General features: G+C 42.2%; 1 protein-coding gene across 1 annotated transcript in view; it reads left to right on the top strand.

The window, feature by feature from the left end:
- FAM216A (family with sequence similarity 216 member A) overlaps positions 1 to 20121 on the top strand; it is a gene marked incomplete at its 5' end in the record, with an annotated part of 21718 nt that extends 1597 nt beyond the window's left edge. Inside the window, 6 exons of the mRNA XM_054445268.2 lie at positions 2614 to 2654; positions 14805 to 14926; positions 16034 to 16163; positions 16245 to 16428; positions 17576 to 17658; positions 19754 to 20121. Of these exons, the coding sequence (XP_054301243.1) occupies positions 2614 to 2654; positions 14805 to 14926; positions 16034 to 16163; positions 16245 to 16428; positions 17576 to 17658; positions 19754 to 19872 (679 nt within the window). The remainder of the gene's footprint in view (positions 1 to 2613; positions 2655 to 14804; positions 14927 to 16033; positions 16164 to 16244; positions 16429 to 17575; positions 17659 to 19753) is intronic.
- Positions 20122 to 20732: the final 611 nt, after the last annotated feature.

Below are 20732 nucleotides of genomic sequence, written 5' to 3' on the forward strand. Positions count from 1 at the left end.
GATACGTGAATTTTTTTTTTTTTTTTTTTTTTTTTGAGACAGAGTCTCCCTCTGTCACTCAGGCTGGAGTGCAGTGTCACGATCTCGGCTAACTGCAACCTCCGCCTCCTGGGTTCAAGCAATTCTCCTGCCTCAGCCTCCCAAGTAGCTGGGACTACAGGTGTGTGCCACCACATACCTGGCTAATTTTTGTATTTTTAGTAGAGATGGGCGTGAGCCTGTAATCCTAGAAGGTTCTATTATGATCCCCACTTTATGGATGACAAAACAGGCACAAAGAGGTTGTTTGTCCTTTCCTTTTATCTCCGCCTGTCGTTCATCTCCATGCCTCCTTTAGTTTATCCAAACTCTTTTAAAAATATAATTTAAAAAAAAGACAGTATGCCCTTCAGTTCGGTTTAAGGAACCCCACTAAAAAACACAAACCAAGACTAATTTATGAAAAGTTTATATTCCCAGAAATACAAAATAAAATTTTCAAACTAGAATCAGGTTTATTATGCTACATGATACAATGTTGGCACTGGCAGGGGACTTAAAAATCATCAATTCCAGTCATATTTACTAATCTGAAAGGGGAAGTAATCTGCCAAAAATCCCATTATTAACTAATGGGAACTCCAGAACTCCTTACTTTTTTTCTTCTTTTTTTTTGAGACAGTCTCGCTCTGTCACCCAGGCTGGAGTGCAGTGATGTGATCTTGGCTCACTGCAACCTCCGCCTCCCAGGTTCAAGCGATTCTCCTGCCTCCTGAGTAGCTGGGACTATAGGCACGTGCCACTACATCTGGCTAATTTTTTGCATTTTTAGTAGAGAACAGGGTTTCACCGTGTTAGCCAGGATGGTCTTGATCTCCTGACCTCGTGATCCACCCGCCTCGGCCTCCCAAAGTGCTGGGATTACAGGCGTGAGCCACCGTGCCCGGGCACTTTTTTTCTTTAAAGTCAGGTTTATTGAGGCATAATTTACACAAATTAAAGTCTTACTTTTTCATGTATAATGATGGGTTTTGACAAATGCACATGGCTGTGTAAGCACTGCCACACTAAAGATACAGAGCAGCTCTATCACTCCTTCAAAACTCCCTCATGCCCTATAAAGTCAACCTTTGAGAAAGGAAGCCACAGGAGGGCTGCCAGCAGAGAAGTGATGTGATCTTACTTCACTTAAAAAGGATCATGCTGGTTGCTAGTTGGAGAATAAACTGGAAGGAGCAAGGGTAGAATTAGGAAGTTGGAATACAAGAAAATGATACGGTGGCTTGGAATAAAATAGCAGAGGTAGCGGCGGTGAAAAGTTCATAACAAAAACTTTATAAACTTGGCGCCTGGCCCATGAACTCTTGGTCATTGAATAAATTGCAGGATGAGGGAAGGAAGGTTGTTTTGTCTTAAGTTTAGAAAAGAAAAAGAATTTGTATGAAATTAGAAACATTACAGACCAACTTATTAGTTCTAGCACACCTTAATTACTATTCAAAGAACAGTCTTTTGGCGTGGTGTGGTGGCTCACGCCTGTAATCTCAGCACTTTGGGAGGCTGAGGCGGGCGAATCAGTTGAGGTCAGGAGTTTGAGACCGGCCTGGCCAACATGGCGAAAACTCGTCTGTACTAAAGATGGAAAAATTAGCAGGGCATGGTGGCGAGCACCTGTAATCCCAGCTACGGGGAGGCTGAAGTGGGAGAATTGCTTGGACCTGGAAGGTGGAGGTTGCAGTGAACCAAGATCACGCCATTGCACTCCAGCCTGGTCGACAGAGCAAGACTCTACCTCAAAAAAGAAAAAAAAAAAAGAACAGTCTTTTCAATACCCAAATCACTTCATTAAAAATAAAGACAGCAAGATAATAACATGGAAAGCCCAGGAGCCCCAACTACTTTATTGAGCTCACTGTAGGAATGAGATTAGGAAGCTATAAAATTAAGACCCAAGATAGGCATGGTGGCTCGCGTCTGTATAAAAATTAGCCAGGTGTTGTGGTGCATGCCTGTGGTCCTGGCTACTTGGGAGGCTGAGGATCGTTTGAGCCCAGGATTTTGAGGCTGTGATGAGCTATGATTGTGACACTGCACTCTAGCCTGGGTGAAGGAGGGAGACCCCATCTCTAAAAAAGGAAAGAAAAAAATCTTGGAGCCATTAGGATTTAACCAGAATTATAGGAAAAAATTTGCAAGACATTATTTCTGATGGAAACATGAAAAGTAAAAATAATATGCAACACTATCCTTTTTTAAAATTTGAAATATGTTGGTTGGGTGCAGTGGCTCACGCCTTTAATCCCACCACTTTGGGAGGCTGAGGCAGGCAGATCACCTGAGGTCAGGAGTTTGAGACCAGCCTGGCCAATATGGTGAAACCGTCTGTACTCAAAATACAAAAATTAGCTGGGTGTAGCAGCGCTAGTCCCAGCTACCTGGGAGGCTGAGGTGGGAGAATCACTTGAAACTGGGAGGCAGAGGTTCCAATGACCCGAGATCATGACACTGCACTCCAGCCTGGGTGACAAAGTGAGACCCTGTCTCAAAAAAAAAAAAAAAAATGGAAATATGTTGTTCAGTGCTTGTAACATTGTAATTATTACATATTATTTATATGCTTTATTTTTTCAACAGATCAGCTGGATACTCTTGTTACCAGAATTCCAAAGGTTCTGGTGAGTAGTGCATATAAAGCAGATAATACTTATAAGTAACATGGTTCTGAGAAGCCTATTCGTCTGTAACTACTTACACAATAGAGTTTTTTTCTTTTCTCTTTTTTTTGAGACGGAGTCTCACTCTGTTGCCTGGGCTGGAGTGCAGTGGTGCGATCTGGGCTCACTGCTGCCTCCTGGGTTCAAGCGATTCTTCTGCCTCAGCCTCCTGAGTAGCTGGGACTACAGGTGCGTGCCACCACGCCTGGCTAATCTTTCTATTTTTAGTAGAGACAGGATTTCGCCATGTTGGCCAGGCTGGTCTCGAACTCCTGACCTCAGGTGATCCACCTGCCTCCGCCTCCCAAAGTACTGGGATTACAGGCGTGAGCCACCACACCCAGCCCACAATAGAGTTAAAAATAGATTGTATTAGCATCCTTGGTGAACTTAGTCTTTAAGATTTCAAAGAGCAATCAGGAAGGTTTTTTTCTTGTCTGTTGGTACAGTATATTTTACATTAAGCATTTTTAAAATTAGCAGTGAATCCTAAAAGAACTGTATTTATAGCTGATGTTGGTTGAAAAGCACAGAGCACAGCCTGGGGTTTGTACATGGATAGAAGAAAAAAATTCTAAATTGAATTGCTTCAAAGAATACAAAATATTTCTTAGTGCTGATGTTTTCCTCTCACTTGAAATAAAGAATAGAGCTTTCAAAGTATTCACCTCTTCTCTGCTGGAGTTAGAGTAGGTAAGACAATCCCCCAAAGGTCTCTCACTAATTGCTTTTTTTTCCCTTGGGAGAGGAGCTGGAATTAACTGACTGTAGGAGTGTGTGTGTATGTATATATATTTTAAGTATAGTAGTTATAATAGGTTTTAAATGTTTCATTTAAATTCAGTGATACATAAACCTGGGTTCACTTTGCTTTTCCTTGGTAAATATATAGTCATTACAGTTACCTGGGAAAAAAATATACAGACATATATGTGTGCATATATACATATATAAATAAATAATATGGTCATTTAAAAAATGTGTTGCAGTCTGGGTTCATTAATTTAGATTCCTCACCAAAATTCTTACTGAATTATAGTTCAGTGTAAAAAAGAAAGGAAACACAAAACAATATAATTATTAGTAATATATTCCAGATGTGGAGGGAAATAAAAGAAGAAATATTAACAATTATCAGTATATTAGATTGACTTAGTTATATAAAAGGAAAATTTCTAAACAAATATATGCTTAGTAAAAACTCTGAAAGGCAATATGTCAAAGTGGTTTAAAATAATTACTACTAGGCCGGGCACGGTGGCTCACACCTGTAATCCCAGCACTTTGGGAGGCCAAGGTAGGTGGATCACCTGAGGTCAGGAGTTCGAGACCAGCCTGACCAACATGGTGAAATCCCGTCTCTGCTAAATATACAAAAAAATTAGCCAGGTGTGGTGGTGCACGTCCGTAGTCCCAGCTACTCAGAAGGCTGAGGCAGGAGAATCACTTCAACTCAGGAGGCAGAGGTTGCAGTGAGCTAAGATCACACCACTGCACTTGAGCCTGGGCGACAGAGCGAGACTCTGTCTCAAAAAAAAAAAAAAAAAAAAAAAAGCCAGGCGCCGTGGCTCACACCTGTAATCCCAGCACTTTGGGAGGCTGAGGCGGGCGGATCACCTGAGGTCAGAAATTCGAGACCAGCCTGACCAACATAGAGAAACCCCGTCTCTACTAAAATACAAAAAATTAGCTGGGTGTGGTGGCGCATCCCTATAATCCCAGCTACTCGGGAGACTGAGGCAGGAGAATCGCTTGAACCTGGGAGGCAGAGGTTGCGGTGAGCCGAGATCGCGCCATTGAACTCCGGCCTGGGCAACAGGAGTGAAACTCCGTCTCAAAAAAAATAAATTAATTAAAAAAAATTACTACTAGATTGTGGGATTAAAAGTTTTTATTTTCTTTTTATACACTTAGTTTACTTCACTAATCTGCAGTGAACAATGTGTATTGCTGTTTATAATTGGAGGGGAAAAGGGCCAGTATTCAGCAAGTGCTTGATTGTCTTCCTCTATAGTTGAACTTAAGGATTCATTCTATTATTTAAAATAAACACGATAGCCAACTACTGGCAGTGACTCTAGATATTACTGTTATTATTATTTTTGAGACGGAGTCTCACTCTGTCGCGCAGGCTGGAGTGCAGTGGTGTAATCTCGGCTTATTGCAACCTCGGTCTCCCAGGTTCAAGCCATTCTCATGCCTCAGCCTCCCAAGTAGGTGGGATTACAGGCACACGCCACCATACCTGGCTGATTTTTGTATTTTTAGTGGAGACAGGGTTTCACCATGTTGGCCAGGCTGGTCTTTAACTCTTGACCTCAGGTTATCCGCCCGCCTTGGCCTCCCAAAGTGCTGGGCAGGAATGAGCCACGGCGCCTGGCCCTCTTTATTCTTAAATACTTCCAAGTATGTATTTCCTTTATTTATTTATTTTAAGACAAGGTTTCACTTTGTCTCCCAGGCTGGAGTGCAGTGGTGCAATCTCAGCTAACTGCAGCCTCGACCTCCCTGGTTCAAGTGATCCTTTGGCCTCAGCTTCCCAAGTAACTGGGACTTCACCCCTGGCAAAAAAAAAAAAAAAGTGGGGGTATTTATCTTAGCTATATTTTTTACTCTATCCCCCAGGCAGGAGTGCAGGGGTACAATCGGCTCACTGCAGCCTCCACCTCCTGGGCTCAAGTGATCCTCCCACCTTACCCTCCAGAGTAGCTGGGACCACAGGCATGCGCCACCACACCCAGCTAATTTTTATATTTTTAGTAGAGATGGGAGTCTTGCCAAGTTGCCCAGGCTGGTCTCAAACTCCTGGGCTCAAGCAATCTGAACACCTCGGCCTCCCAAAGTGCTGGGATTACAGGCATGAGCCACCACACTTGGCCTATCTTAACTACATTTATTTATCTCACAAAATAATTATCCAAATCAAGAACTTGAAATACTGTTATCTATAGACCTTATTGAGATATTGTTTATTGTTTCAATAATATCCTTTATAGCCAAAAATAAAAAAAATCCAAGTTTATGAATAGCATTCAGTTGTCAATGTTTCTTTTTTTTTTGAGACGGAGTCTCGCCCTGTTGCCCAGGCTGGAGTCCAGTGGCGCGATCTCAGCTCACTGCAAGCTCTGCCTCCCAGGTTCACGCCATTCTCCTGCCTCAGCCTCCCGAGTAGCTGGGACTACAGTCACCCGCCACCACGCCCAGCTAATTTTTTGAATTTTTTTTCTTTTTAGTAGACACGGGGTTTCACCATGTTAGCCAGCATGGTCTCAATCTCCTGACCTCGTGATCCACCCGCCTTGGCCTCCCAAAGTGCTGGGATTACAGGTGTGAGCCACCGCGCCTGGCCTAATGTTTTTATGTTTCTTAGCTTTTTTTCTTTTTTTTTGAGACGAAGTCTCACTCTGTCGCCCAGGCTGGAGTGCTGTTGCACAATCTTGGCTCACCGCAACCTCTGCCCCACCAGGTTCAAGCAGTTCTTGTGTCTCAGCCTCTGGAGTAGCTGGGATTATAGGCACATGCCACCATGCCTGGCTAATTTTTGTATTTTTAGTAGAGACAGGGTTTCACCATGTTGGCCAGGCTGGTCTCAAACCCCTGACCTAAAGGATTTGCCCACCTCAGCCTCCCAAAGTGCTGGGATTACAGGTGTGAGCCACCACGCCAGGCCGACATTGATATTTTTGAAGAATACAGACCTGTGGGGTTTTGTTTGTTTGAGACAGGTTCTCACCCTGTTGCCCAGGCTGGAGTGCAGTGGCACAATTAGAGCACACTGCAGCCTCAACCTCCTGGGCTCAGGTGATCCTCCCACCTAAGCCTTCCAAGTAGTTGGGACTACAGGTGTGAGCACTGCATCTGGCCCAGGCATGTTCTTTTGTAGAATTTCCCTAAATTTGGGTTTGTTTGATGTTTCCTCCCGTGAGATTCAGCTTATGTCCTTCTGGCAGGAATAGCACAGAAGTGGTGCTGAGTTTGTCCTGGCTAATCAATATCAGGAGACCCTTGCTGTGCATTAATCCGTTACTGACAATGTTGTCATCATTTGGTTCAGGTGATGTCTGCCAGCTTTCACCACTGTAAAGTTATGATTCTTACCCTTTGTAAAGGTAAAAGTATATGGGGATATACTTTGAGACTTTGTATATAGCCTATTACTTCTCAAACTTTCATCCATTAGTTTTGTCATCCATTCTTTTATTTATTTATTTATTTATTTATTTTTGAGACGGAGTCTCGCACTGTCGCCTAGGCTGGAGTGCAGTGGCGCAACCTCGGCTCACTGCAAGCTCCGCCTCCCAGGTTCACGCCCTTCTCCTGCCTCAGCCTCCTGAGTAGCTGGGACTACAGGTGCCCACCACCACGCTCGCCTAATTTTTTTGTATTTTTTTTTTAGTAGAGACGGGGTCTCACTGTGTTAGCCAGGATGGTGTCTATCTCCTGACCTCGTGATCCACCCGCCTCGGCCTCCCAAAGTGCTGGGATTACAGGCGTGAGTCACCGCGCCCGGTCTTGTCATCCATTCTTGACTAAATCCATTATGATTAAGATGGCTAGAAATACGTGATTTTTCTTTTCTTTTCTTTTCTTTTTTTTTTTTTTGAGACAGAGTCTCCCTCTGTGGCCCAGGCTGGAGTGCAGTGGCGCAATCTCGGCTCACTGCAAGCTCCTCCTCCCAGGTTTATGCCATTCTCCTGCCTCAGCCTCCCGAGTAGCTGGGACCACAGGCGCCCGCCACCACGCCCAATTTTTTTGTATTTGTTTAGTAGAGACGGGGTCTCACTGTGTGTTAGCCAGGATGGTGTCAATTTGCTGACCTCGTGATCCACCCGCCTCGGCCTCCCAAAGTGCTGGGATTACAGGCATGAGTCACCAAGCCCGGTCTTGTCATTCATTCTTGACTAAATCCATTATGATTAAGATGGCTAGAAATATGTGCTTTTTCTTTTTCTTTTTTTTTTTTTTTTGAGACGGAGTCTCCCTCTGTGGCCCAGGCTGGAGTGCAGTGGCGTGATCTCAGCTCACTGCAAAGATCCGCCTCCCGGGTTCATGCCATTCTCCTGCCTCAGCCTCCCGAGTAGCTGGGACCACAGGTGCCTGCCACCATGCCCAGCTAATTTTTTGTATTTTTAGTAGAGACGGGGTTTCACCATGTTAGCCAAGATGGTCTCGATCTCCTGACCTTGTGATCTGCCCACCTCGGCCTCCCAAAGTGCTGGGATTACAGGCATGAGCCCCCGTGCCCGGCCATATGTGCTTTTTCTAATTCCATGGAGTCTACATTTTTCAGATGGCTTTCTAATGAAGAGCTTCCCTTTCTCTACCATTTTTCAATTTATATATTTATTATATAATTGTCAACACATAGATTCTTATACCATTCAATAGGTTAAATACTTTACTTTAAATCTGTTATTTATTTTGATGCTCAAATTATCCCAGATTTGGCCAGTGGGAGCCCTTTAAAGATGGCTCTTGTTCTCTGTCTCCATTATCCTTTGAACACTTTTATCTTTTAGCACAAACCATTGTACTGTCCCTATTCTACCCTTGACGTCAGCCATTTCTCCAAAGAGCCTGTGGTAGGCAGCATGGTCCCCAAAGATGTTCACACTCTAATCTCTCTAACCTGTAAATATGTTATGTTACATGGCAGGAGCAATTTTGCAGGCAAAATTAAGTTATAACCCTCAAAAGAGATGTTATTTTGAATTTTCTGGGTGGGCCCAGCCTAGCCCCATGAGCCCTTAAAAGCAGAGGAGTTTCTCTGGCTGAAGTCAGACAGATGTGGGGAAGAGGAGCAGTTAGATGTGAAAGGAGAGATCTTAACACTCCATTGTTGGCTTGAAGATGAAGACAGCCACATGTCAAGGAAATAGGGACTTTGGTTTTGTAAGGAACTGAATTCTGCCAACAACCTGAATGAATCACTACAGGCTCTAGGCACCCCAATCCAGCCCAGGCACCCCGATGCCTTGATTTTGGCCTTGTGAGATTCTAAGCAGAGAACCCAGTGAATTCATGTTATACTCAGTCTTTTGAGCTACAGAACTATGAGACAATACGTGAGTGTTGTTTTAGGCCACTAAAGTTGTGTTGTTATGGCAGCAAAATAAAACTAACATAGAACCCTTTTCTTAAAAATTTGATATATTTAAGGCCGGGCGCAGTGGCTCATGCCTGTAATCCCAGCACTTTGGGAGGCCGAGGCGGGTGGATCACAAGGTCAGGAGATCGAGACCATCCTGGCTAACATGGTGAAACCCCGTCTCTACTAAAAATACAAAAAATTAGCCAGGCGTCGTGGTGGGCGCCTGTAGTCCCAGCTAATCGGGAGGCTGAGGCAGGAGAATGGCGTGAACTCAGGAGGCGGAGCTTGCAGTGAGCCGAGATTGCACCACTGCACTCCAGCCTGGGCAACAGAGCGAGACTCTGTCTCAAAAAAAAAAAAAAAAAAAAAAATTATATATTTAAAGTAGAGAAGAGTACATAGAAACCAAGATCTGGGTGCTAGGTGTGCTTATTTATAATATATTATCATTGCTTCTAGACTTTCTCCGAGGACAGTGCTGGGAAAGAAATGTGTGTGCATTTACCTGTGAGCACATACATACCCATACATATCTATTTCAATATTTCTACTAACTCCAAATTCCAATCCAACAAACAGGGTTTATTCTGTGCTTTCCTCTTTCCATATTAATAGGTAACTCTTCTCTCCAAAAGTGTGAGACCTCCTTCTCATTAACTACAATATATTATTTGCTTCGTCCTAAGATGTATAAAAAAGTAGTTTCTGAAGTGCTAACACATGCTTCTGGAAAAAAAAAAAAAAAAAAAGCCTAGTAGGCCGGGCGCAGTGGCTCATGCCTGTAATTCCAGCACTTTGGAAGGCTGAGGTGGGTGGATCACGAGGTAAGGAGATTGAGACCATTCTGGCCAACATGATGAAACCCCATCTCTACTAAAAAATACAAAAAATTAGCTGGGCGTGGTGGCGCGTGTCTGTAATCCCAGCTACTTGGGAGACTGAGGCAGGAGAATCACTTGAACCAGGGAGTTGGAGGTTGTAGTGAGCAGAGATCGCGCCACTGCACTCCAGCCTGGCGACAGAGCGAGACTCCATCTAAAAAAAAAAAACACAAAAAAACAAAAAACAAAACAACAAAAAAAGCCTAGTAATTAATTAGAGATCAGTATTTCCTTAGAGTTGTTTTTGTTTGAGGGCATATAGTCCAAGCAGTATATTCAAAAGTTCTTGGGTTGGTTAACTATTTATTTATGGTAAAATATACATAATATAAAATTTACTATTTTAATCTTTTTTTTTTTTTTTTGAGAAGGAGTTTCACTTTTGTTGCCCAGGCTGGAGCGCAATGGCGCGATCTCGGCTCACTGCAACCGCTGCCTCCTGAGTTCAAGCGATTCTCCTGCCTCAGCCTCCTGAGTAGCTGGGATTACAGGTGCCCTCCCACCACGCCTGGCTAATTTTTTTTTTTTTTTTGAGACAGAGTCTCACTCTGTTGCCCAGTCCGGAGTGCAGTGGCACGATCTTGGCTCACTGCAAGCTCCACCTCCCGGGTTCACGCCATTCTCCTGCCTCAGCCTCCTGAGTAGCTGGGACTACAGGTGCCCGCCACCATGCCTGGCTAATTTTTTTATATATTTCTAGAGACAGGGTGTCACCATGTTAGCCAGGATGGTCTCAATCTCCTGACCTCGTGATCCGCCCGCCTTGGCCTCCCAAAATGCTGGGATTAAAGGCATGAGCCACCACGCCCAGCCTAAGGGTTTCACCATGTAGGCCAGGCTGGTCCCAAACTCCTGGACTCAAGTGATCTGCCCACCTCAGCCTCCCAAAGTGCTGGGATGTATAGGCATGAGCCACTGCACCTCGCCCATTTTAATCATTTTTAAGTGTACATTTCAGTGGCATTAAGTATATTCACACTGTTGTGCAACCACTACCACCATCCATTTCCAGAAAGTTTTCATCTTCCCAAACTAAAACTCCATACCTATAAAACACTAACTCTCAGGTGGGCGCAGTGGCTTATGTGTGTAATCCCAGAACTTTGGGAGGCTAGGGCTGGAGGATCGCTGGAGCCCAGGAGTTTGAGACCAGCCTGGGCAACATAAAATTAACTTTAATTTTTTTTGTCTCTAAAAGAAAATTTAAAAACAAAATAAAAAACCACTAATTCCCTATATACCTCCTTTCCCCTGGCCTCTTGCAACCTCCATTCGCTCCGTATATATTTGATTTTCCTAGGTATCTCATAAAAGTTAAATCATACAATATTTGTCCTTTGTGACTGGCTTATTTCACTTAGCATGTCTTCAGGGTTCATCCATATTGTACCATGTGTCAGAATTCTCTTGTTTTTTAAGGCTAAATAATATTCCATTGTTTGTATATACCACACTTTGTTTATATATTCATCTGTTGATGGATACTTGGGTTTCTTCCACTTTTTGGCTATTATGAAGTAATGCTGCTATGAGCATGGATAAATAATCTGTTTGTGTCCCTGCTTTCAGTTCTTTTGGAATTGCTGGATCAGAAGTGGAATTATTAGATTATATGGCAATTCTATGTTTAAATGTTCGAGGCACTGCTGTACTATTTTTCTTTTTCTTTTTCTTTTGAGTCAATCTCACTCTGTCACCCAGGCTGGAGTGCAGTTGCAGTGACTCAGCTCACTGCAACCTCCGCCTCCCGGGTTCAAGTGATTCTTCTGCCTCAGCCTCCCAAGTACCTGGGATTACAGGGGTGTGACACCATGCCTGGCTAAGTATTTTGTGTGTGTGGTTTTTTTTTTTAGTAGAGACGGGTTTCACCATGTTGCCCAGGCTTGGTCTTGACTCCCAACCTCAGGTGATCTGCCTGCCTCAGCCTCCCAAGGTACTGGGGTTACAGGCATGAGCCACCATGCCCAGCCTATTTATTTTTAAGTGCTTCATTTTCTGTAAAGAAATGTTATCAACCTATTGAGAAATTAAGTGTTGGTCCAAAATATAATATGCATCTCAGAAATATTGTTTATTAAGGACACAAGACATATTCTTATATAAATAGCCTCTGTTTACTTGAAAAAGGATTTCCAAAATAAAAAACTTTTAAAAATCTTAAATTGGCATTCATATTATTACAGATTGTAAGTTATGTTTCAAGGGTCATAATACAATTTCCAAATGATTTTCCATTTCTTGGTCAACTAGTTAGTCCTTACCTGCAGTATCCAACTTGCCAAAATCTTGAAGAAATAACTAAATTTAAAGTTTAATACAAAACTGAAATAGCCTGTTACTAATAATATTGAAACAAAAATGTGCTTATTAAATTCAACTAACTACACTTTTTTTTCGAGACAGAGTCTCATTCTCTCACCCAGGCTGGAGTGCGGTGTTGCGATCTCGGCTCACTGCAACCTCCACCTCCTGGGTTCAAGCAATTCTCCTGCCTCAGCCTCCTGAGTAGCTGGGACTACAGGTGTACGCCTCCACACCTGGCTAACTTTTATATATTTTTTAGTAGAGACAGGGTTTCACCATGTTGGCCAGGCTGGTCTCCTGACCTCAGGTGATCTGCCCGCCTCAGCCTCCCAAAGTGCTGGGATTAAAGGCATGGGCCACCACACCCGGCCACAAACTTTTAACTTAAAATGTGTCTTTCCAGCTTTATTTGTAATAGACAAAAAGTGGAAACCACCCAAATGTCTATCAACAGGTACATAATCAAATAACAGTGTAAACATATATACAGTAGAAGATAACCGAACAGGCCGGGCACGGTGGCTCACGCCTGTAATCCCAGCACTTTGGGAGGCCGAGGCGGTGGGATCACAAGCTCAGGAGATCGAGACCATCCTGGCTAACACGGTGAAACCCCGTCTCTACTAAAAATACAAAAAATTAGCTGGGCACGGTGGCGGGCGCCTGTAGTCCCAGCTACTCGGGAGGCTGAGGCAGGAGAATGGCATGAACCTGCGAGGCGGAGCTTGCAGTGAGCCGAGATGGCGCCACTGCACTCCGGTCTGGGCAACAGAGCGAGACTCTGTCTCAAAAAAAAAAAAAGATAACCCAACGATAAAAATAAATGAACTATTTGTTACATGTGACATGAGTGGATCTCAAAATCGTTAGGTTGAGTGAAAAACCAGACAAAAAATGAATACCGTGTATTCCCATTTATATCAAACTCAAGAAAATGCAAATGAATCTATGGTAATAGAAAGCACATCACTGGTTGCCTGGAGAAGGGAGTGTGCAGGGAAGAGGGATGTATTATTATAAAAAGAGGCATTTCGGGGCCGGGCACGGTGGCTCACGCCTGTAATCCCAGCACTTTGGGAGGCCGAGGCGGGCAGATCACGAGGTCAGATCAAGACCATCCTGGCTAACACAGTGAAATGCCATCTCTACTAAAAATACAAAAACTAGCTGGGCGTGGTGGCGGGTGCCTGTAGTCCCAGCTACTCGGGAGGCTGAGGCAGGAGAATGGCGTGAACCCGGGAGGTGGAGCTTGCAGCTTGCAATGAGCCAAGATGGTGCCACTGCACTCCAGCCTGGGCAACAGAGCGAGACTCCTTCTCAAAAAAAAAAAAAAAAACAAAAAAAACCCCAAAACAAAAAAAACGAGGCATTTCATGATTTAATTGTCAGAGACTGTTTTTCCCAAAACTGCTAGTGAAGCTTATACCCTAAATTACTAGTCTCAGTACATCTGAAACTGAAAACCAGTTCCCATTCTTCTGGGAGTATGTTTCAACTTTTATTTTTTACTAAAAGGTTATTCTTTTATGCTGTCCACAACTGTTTTTAAAACAATGAAATACTCTGGGCATGGTGGCTCATGCCTGTAATCCCAGCACTTTGGGAGGCCAAGGCAGGCGGATCACCTGAGGTCAGGAGTTTGGGACCAGCCTAGCCATCGTGGTAAAACTCCATCTCTACTAAAAATACAAAAATTAGCTGGTAGTGCATGCTTGCAATCCCAGCTATTTGGGGGGCTGAGGCAGGAGAATCGCTTGAACCTGGGAGGCAGAGGTTGCAGTGAGCTGAGATTGTGCCAGCACTCTAGCCTGGGCAATAGAGTGAGACCCCATCTCAAAAACAAACAAAAATCAACAATAAAAAATGAAATAACTGAAACTATGTAAAAATAAATTTTGATAAATTTCTGCAGTCTTTCATGTTAATACTACATCTCCAAAGGGATAAAATTTGTGTTACTCTAGTCTAATACAGAATAGAATTTTAAGGCCGAGTGCAGTGGCTCACACCTATAATGCCAGCTACTTGAGATGCAGAGGTGAGAGAATCGCTTGAGCCCAGGAGTTTGAGGCTGCAGTGAGCTATGATTATGCCACTGCACTCCAGCCTGGGCGTCAGAGTGAGATCCCATCTCTTAAAAAAAAGATTTAAAAAACTGTATACTAAAGTTAGGCCGGGCGCCGTGGCTCACGCCTGTAATCCCAGCACTTTGGGAGGCTGAGGTGGAGGATCATGAGGTCAGGAGATTGAGACCATCCTGGCTAACACGGTGAAACCCCATCTCTACTAAAAATACAAAAAATTAGCCGGGCATGGTGGCAGGTGCCTGTAGTCCCAGCTACTCGGGAGGCTGAGACAGAAGAATGGCATGAACTGGGGAGGCGGAGCTTGCAGTGAGCCGAGATCGCGCTACTGCACTCCAGCCTGGGGGACAGAGTGAGACTCCGTCTCAAAAAAACAAACAAACAAAAACTATATAGTAAAGTTAAATGATAATAAAATATTACTGTAAATCATTAAAGCACAAATCCTGCATGTATATTTTCTCTTTACTATGTTTCTGACATGATAAAGTTACTGTCAACACTGCATCTCAGCTGAGTTCAAAATAATGTATTATATATACATAAAATATTTATTTACAAGTATCTTTGATGTTTGTATGCTCTAAAACCAAATGGCATATCATACAGTCTCTTCAAATTTAAGTCTGAGTTAAAATATTCAGTACTACTCCAGGATAATCACTGACACATGTAAATATCTAGATCTTAATAATTCAATTTGTTGAACTGATCTTTGCCTCTGAAATTCACATGATGTCTTTGCCTACAGACAGAATCAAAGATGGATACAAAGTGAACTCACACATAGCTAAGCTGCAAGAGTTATGGAAAACTCCCCAAAATCAAACAATCCACCTCCCTAAATCAATGATGGATGCGTCCTTTTTCAAGGTATGCTAACAGGGACATATTTAAATACCAATACTCCTTGTATTCAGAGCCGAACTTTTTACTCAAGATCGGCTGCTTAGAGGGTGAGGTACTGCAGATGCAGTATAATTGTCTAGGAGTCAATAAATATCTTTGGGTAAACTCATGAATGAATGTAAAGATTATACATTCTTTATCATAAGAGTTCTTTCAAGGTTTTATGATACTTCATATCTAATGTATCTTTACTGAGGGGAAGCTTAATGCCCCAACCACAGAGATGCTCAAGAAAAGTTCCATCCTAGAAATAGAAACCCAACTTCACACATATTTTACTCAAGGACTACAAAATTAAGAAGAAAGCAGGTAAAGAAAATGGCAGTAATTAGCTTGCAAGTAGGGTTTAAAAAAAATAAATAAATAAAAGAAAATGGCAGTAAGGATTTTACAATGGTTACCTGTATCCCATTAATGATCGTAACTGCTAAAAGTATCTCTAGAGCAATGTGAATTAGGGTAAATTTTTCTAACATTTTGAATTTTCTTTGAACTTATCATGTATTCAGTAAAGTAAATCTTGTATATATAGTGGAATCTTACATCTTAAGTGAACATTAACTTCTAAAATCAGCAAGTACAATGAAAATCTCAAGTCAAAATTACTTAGAGACCAACATACTGTCCCTCAGAATGTCCAACACAGTCAGTTATTCTTCTGGTGCTGGAAAAGAATGTTTCTTCAGTTTAGACTAAGTAGAGTAATTGGGTTGATTTTAGGTACCATGTTATACCTCAAAAATAATTTTGAGAAGGCAAGATGCCCACACTGAGAGGCGCACAGCAAGTAACACTTGACAGAACAGCAGATTCACTCCTTCCTTGTTCATCTAGAGCAATGGGTTCTCAGACTTCAAAGGGCATCTGAATCACCTGAGTGGAATGGCAAGCAGAGCCACTGCACTATTTAAATGGCCATTTCTTTCTCTTTTGTCAAGTTAATGTAGTTGAATTTGCTAAAGTAAAATACGGTTGGCACAACTCTCTTGAACATTCATCTCTTCAGATAAGGAATATTGCCAACTTCTCTAATACAATGCAGACTATAAATCCTCTTATTCTGTCTTTTAGCATCCAGACCTCACCACAGGCCAGAAGCATTACCTGTGCAGCATTGCTAAAATCTATAATGCAAACTATCTGAAGATGTTAATGAAGAGGCAGTACATGCACGTACTTCAGCACAGCTTACAAAAGCCAGGCAGGTGCACCTCCAGTTGGCTTTTCACTAGTTTTTACAATTAGTGAGAGGGTCTTTTAACAGAGGTGATTTGTATCACAGGTGTCCTCACTCATCACAGAAGCCGCTTTAGTTCTCGTTACTCACAGAAACAGCATTACCCTTGCACTACATGGCGACACCAACTGGAGAGAGAGGACTCGGGGCCTTCTGATATCACAGCTGCACCTGCACCTGAAATGCTCATACAGCATTCCCTTTGGCGGCCAGTGAGAAACAAAGAAGGGTCTGTTTCTTAGTGTAAAAAGGGGGAAATGCATCTCGGTTTAATTTTTTTTTTTTCTCAGACAGGGTCTTGTTCTCTCACCCAGGCTGGAGTGTAGTGGTGTGATATAGTTTACAGTATTCTAACTCCTGGGCTTAAGCAATGCTTCTGCCTCAGACTCCCAAGTAGCTAGGGCTAAAGGCACAAACCACCATGCCCTGCTAATTAAAAAAAATTTTTTGTGGAGAAAGCATCTCACTATGTTGGCCAAGGTACTCTCACCTCCGCCTCCCAAAGCACTGGGATTACAGGCGTGAGCTACTGTGCCCAGCCTTCCCCATCTCTTTTGAAGGGTAGCTAAGTGATATTAATGCTTGTGTTCCCTAATATGTTCACTTTGCTAAATTCAGAATAGGCTGGACTTTTAAAAAGCAGAGAGAGATACTTTTTTTTTTTTTTGAGACCAAGTTTCGCTCTTGTTGCCCAGGCTAAAGTGCAGCGGCGCAATCTTGGCTCACCGCAACCTCCACTTCCCGGGTTCAAGCGATTCTCCTGCCTCAGCCTTCCTGAGTAGCTGAGATTACGGGCATGCGCCACCATGCCCAGCTGATTTTGTATTTTTAGTAGAGATGGGGTTTCTCCATGTTGGTCAGGCTGGTCTTGAACCCCTGACCTCAGATGATCTGCCCGCCTTGGCCTCCCAAAGTGCTGGGATTACAGGCATGAGCCACCGTGCCTAGCCGAGAGATATTTTCATACTTTTTCTTTACTGCACTGATAAGAATATGCCACTTCTTTTAGAATATATTTTGTGGAATTATAAAAATTTCTTTATCAGATAGAGTTATGGATGACTGCCCTTTTCAATGTAATTCCCACTCAACCTCAAAATAATGCAAATACTTTCAAAAGGAGAAGAATATGGTTGGTTATGCACAGGGGAATACTATATAACAGGGAGAGGAAAAAGATTAAGCAGCATGAGTATTGAAATTGCACTGCAGCAGCTTTACATGTCAGGGTTAAGAAATTACAGGAGAATTTGGGTGCTGAAAGGGTCTTTTTGGTGACGTTGGCAGCTAATAAAACAAATTTGTGTGGTCTTCCACATGCCCTAGGCAGCTGTTCACTTTGCTGGCTCCAACTAAGATACTTTCCTTTCTTATAGGATAAAAACTGGATATGCATCTAAAATAAGATATAAGTCACTGAAGATTTTTAGAAGACCAAGGAAACTGTTCATGCAAACAGGTAAATGTGGAAATTTAACAATATGCATTTTTTAAGATCTTATGCTTAAAAATACTATACCAAATACAATTTCATTTCTATTATGAAGATATTAACAAATTTAGAATATGATTTGCTTTTATTGTCACAAATAAAAAACCAAACATATAGTTTATGCTTGCAATTAAAAGAACATACTGGGCCAGGCGCCACGGCTCACGCCTGTAATCCCAGCACTTTGAGAGACCGAGGCAGGCAGATCACCTGAGGTCAAGAGTTCGAGATCCGCATGGCCAACATGGCGAAACTCCCATCTCTACTAAAAATACAAAACTTAGCTGGGCGTGATGGCAGGCGCCTGTAATCTCAGCTACTTGGGAGACTGAGGCAGGAGAATCGATTGAACCCGGGAGGCGGAGGTTGGAGTGAGCTGAGATTGTGCCACTGTACTACTCCAGCCTGGGTGACAGAGTGAGACTCCATCTCAAAAAAAAAAAAAAAAAAAAAGAAAAGGAAAAAAAGAACATACTGCTCAAAAGAGTAAGATTCAAGGTATTTCTAATGCTAAAGATACTTACAATAGCAAGGTCAAAGACTTAGTAGAGAATGAATTCGTCAGAACCCAGAACCACAAACATGACTTTCTCAAGCAATAGCACTTCTTTTATGAGTTAGTGCTATTTTTGGATGAACATATTTTGTATAGCATCTATTAGTTTACAAAGTGCTATATCTCTTATAGTAGGCCCTTCTTATCCATGGGGAATATGTTCCAAGACCCCCAGTGGATGGCTGAAATCTTGGATACTACTGAACCCTATATATACTTTGTTACTTCCTAAAAAATACATATCTATGATAAAGTTTTAATTTATAAATTAGGCGCATAAAGAGATTAACAACAATAAATAATAGAACAATTTTATAACAATATACTGTAATAAAAGTTATGTGAATGTGGTCTCTCTCAAAATATCTTATACTGTACCTTGGAAAGCAAAACTGTGGATAAGGAGGGACTTCTGTATACCATTTTGTTTGATATTCAACAAAACAGTGGAGGCAAGCCAAGCAGGTGATATTATCAAAATTTTACAGCTGCAACTGAGACAAATCCAGACTTTGGAAGGATCAGCATAAAGGATCCTTCTACCACAAGAACAAAATACTGCAAAATGAAAAAGAGAAGACAGACTGAATGATCAGAAGTATTCCTCAGAACTGATAATGTTAAATCATGTTAAGTAGTTTCCTAGTTATCAGCATTAGTGAAGTAGGTGGGTGGGTAAGAAGTAGGGAAGTTGGCCAGGCGCAGTGGCTTATGCCTGTAATCTCAGCACTTTGAGAGGCCAAGGCTAGCAGATCACCTGAGGTCAGGAGTTCGAGACCAGCCTGACCAACATGGAGAAACCCCGTCTCTACTAAAAATACAAAATTAGCCGGGTGTGGTGGCACATGCCTGTAATCCCAGCTACTTGGGAGGCTGAGGCAGGAGAATGGCGTGAACCTGGGAGGCGGAGCTTACAGTGAACCGAGATCGCACCACTGCACTCTAGTCTCCAAAAAAAAAAAAAACAAAACAAAAAAGAAAAAACAGAAGTAGGGAAGTTAGGCCTTCTGAATTGATATCCCATCACTGTATGACAGTGTTAGCCAGGTCTGCTGTAAATATCATACCATGTCTATCCAAGAAATGAGGGAAAGGGCAGGAGAGAAGGGGTAAGTCAGGTTCCAAAAGGTACAGTTAGCGGAAACTGTAGGGGGAAAGTCCCTGTGGTCCCCAATAGAAGAGATGAGAAGGAACTAAAGGAAAATGCAGAGATTCTGAAGATGTAACTGACCACTTTAATTTCCCCCAACCGAAAGATTTTGAAAATCAATGGTAAAATAGGACTTAGTAACAAGAGAATCTGCCGTACAGTAACTTGGCTAGAATACAGTATTGTGTATCTTAAAGAGTAAGAAACTTGGGGGAAGGGTGAGGTGACTAAGAGCCTTGAAAATTGCAGGCAATTTGTCTTTACTACAGGCTTATTAATAAGCCAGGTCATTTTGAAAGTTGTACTTAGAGCTTTATTTCCAAACAGAGAATTGTAAATTCCTATTTTTCCTTCAGTTTCTTCAGATGATTCTGAATCATATATGAGTGAAGAAAAAAAGGAAGAAGATTTACTAAATAAGTTTATGCAATCAATGTCAATTGAAGAACAGGGAGAACATCTGATGTTAACTTGACAGTCTTGTCTCGTGTATTGAATTCGTGCCAAAGGTGAGGGTAAGGGGTTGTGAGTTGTGTCCTGTTATGTTTAGGATGGTATTGTTATTTATTAAATCATTAAGTAATTTTGGTTTGTTCAGAAACTTAAAACAATGTAATTGGTCTGATGTAGTTCCATGTACCAATGATAGTTATGTAAGAAAATTTACATGTAACATATACTTGTACTTCTAACTAGATACAATTAAAACTTTTCTTGCATTCAATATTGAATTACTTTTCTTTAAATCCGACAAATGCATCGTATTTCTTCTTTCTGTGTTCACAGCAAATCCTAAAACAGCAATATTAGAATATCCTACAAGGGCCAGGCACGGTGGCTCATGCCTGTAATCCCAGCACTTTGGGAGGCCGAGGCGGGTGGATCATGAGGTCAGGAGTTCAAGACCAGCCTGACCCACATGGTGAAACCCCGTCTCTACTGAAAATACAAAAATTAGCTGGGCATGTTGGTGTGTGCCTATAGTCCCAGCTACTTGGGAGACTGAGGCAGGAGAATTAGAATTGCTTGAACCTGGGAGGCGGAGGTTGCAGTGAACCGAGATCACACCACTGCACTCCAGCCTGGCAACAGAGCGAGACTCTGTCTCAAAAAAAAAAAAAAAAAGAATATCCTACAAGTATTTCTTTGATTGGGCTAAGGAAAGCTTGGAAATATCCAGATACAGAATAGCATTTGACAGAGATAATGCTCTGACTGGCAAAGTAGGTGCTCAATAAATATTTGCTATTTGAATACAACTTTAAAATGTAAATACACATTTTCCCTATCTTATGAAATTGCCACATAAATAACTTGGATGCTCAGACTAGATTA

The sequence above is a fragment of the Pongo pygmaeus genome, chromosome 10 (genome assembly GCF_028885625.2).
Source record: "Pongo pygmaeus isolate AG05252 chromosome 10, NHGRI_mPonPyg2-v2.0_pri, whole genome shotgun sequence".
NCBI classification, from domain to species: Eukaryota; Metazoa; Chordata; class Mammalia; order Primates; family Hominidae; genus Pongo; species Pongo pygmaeus.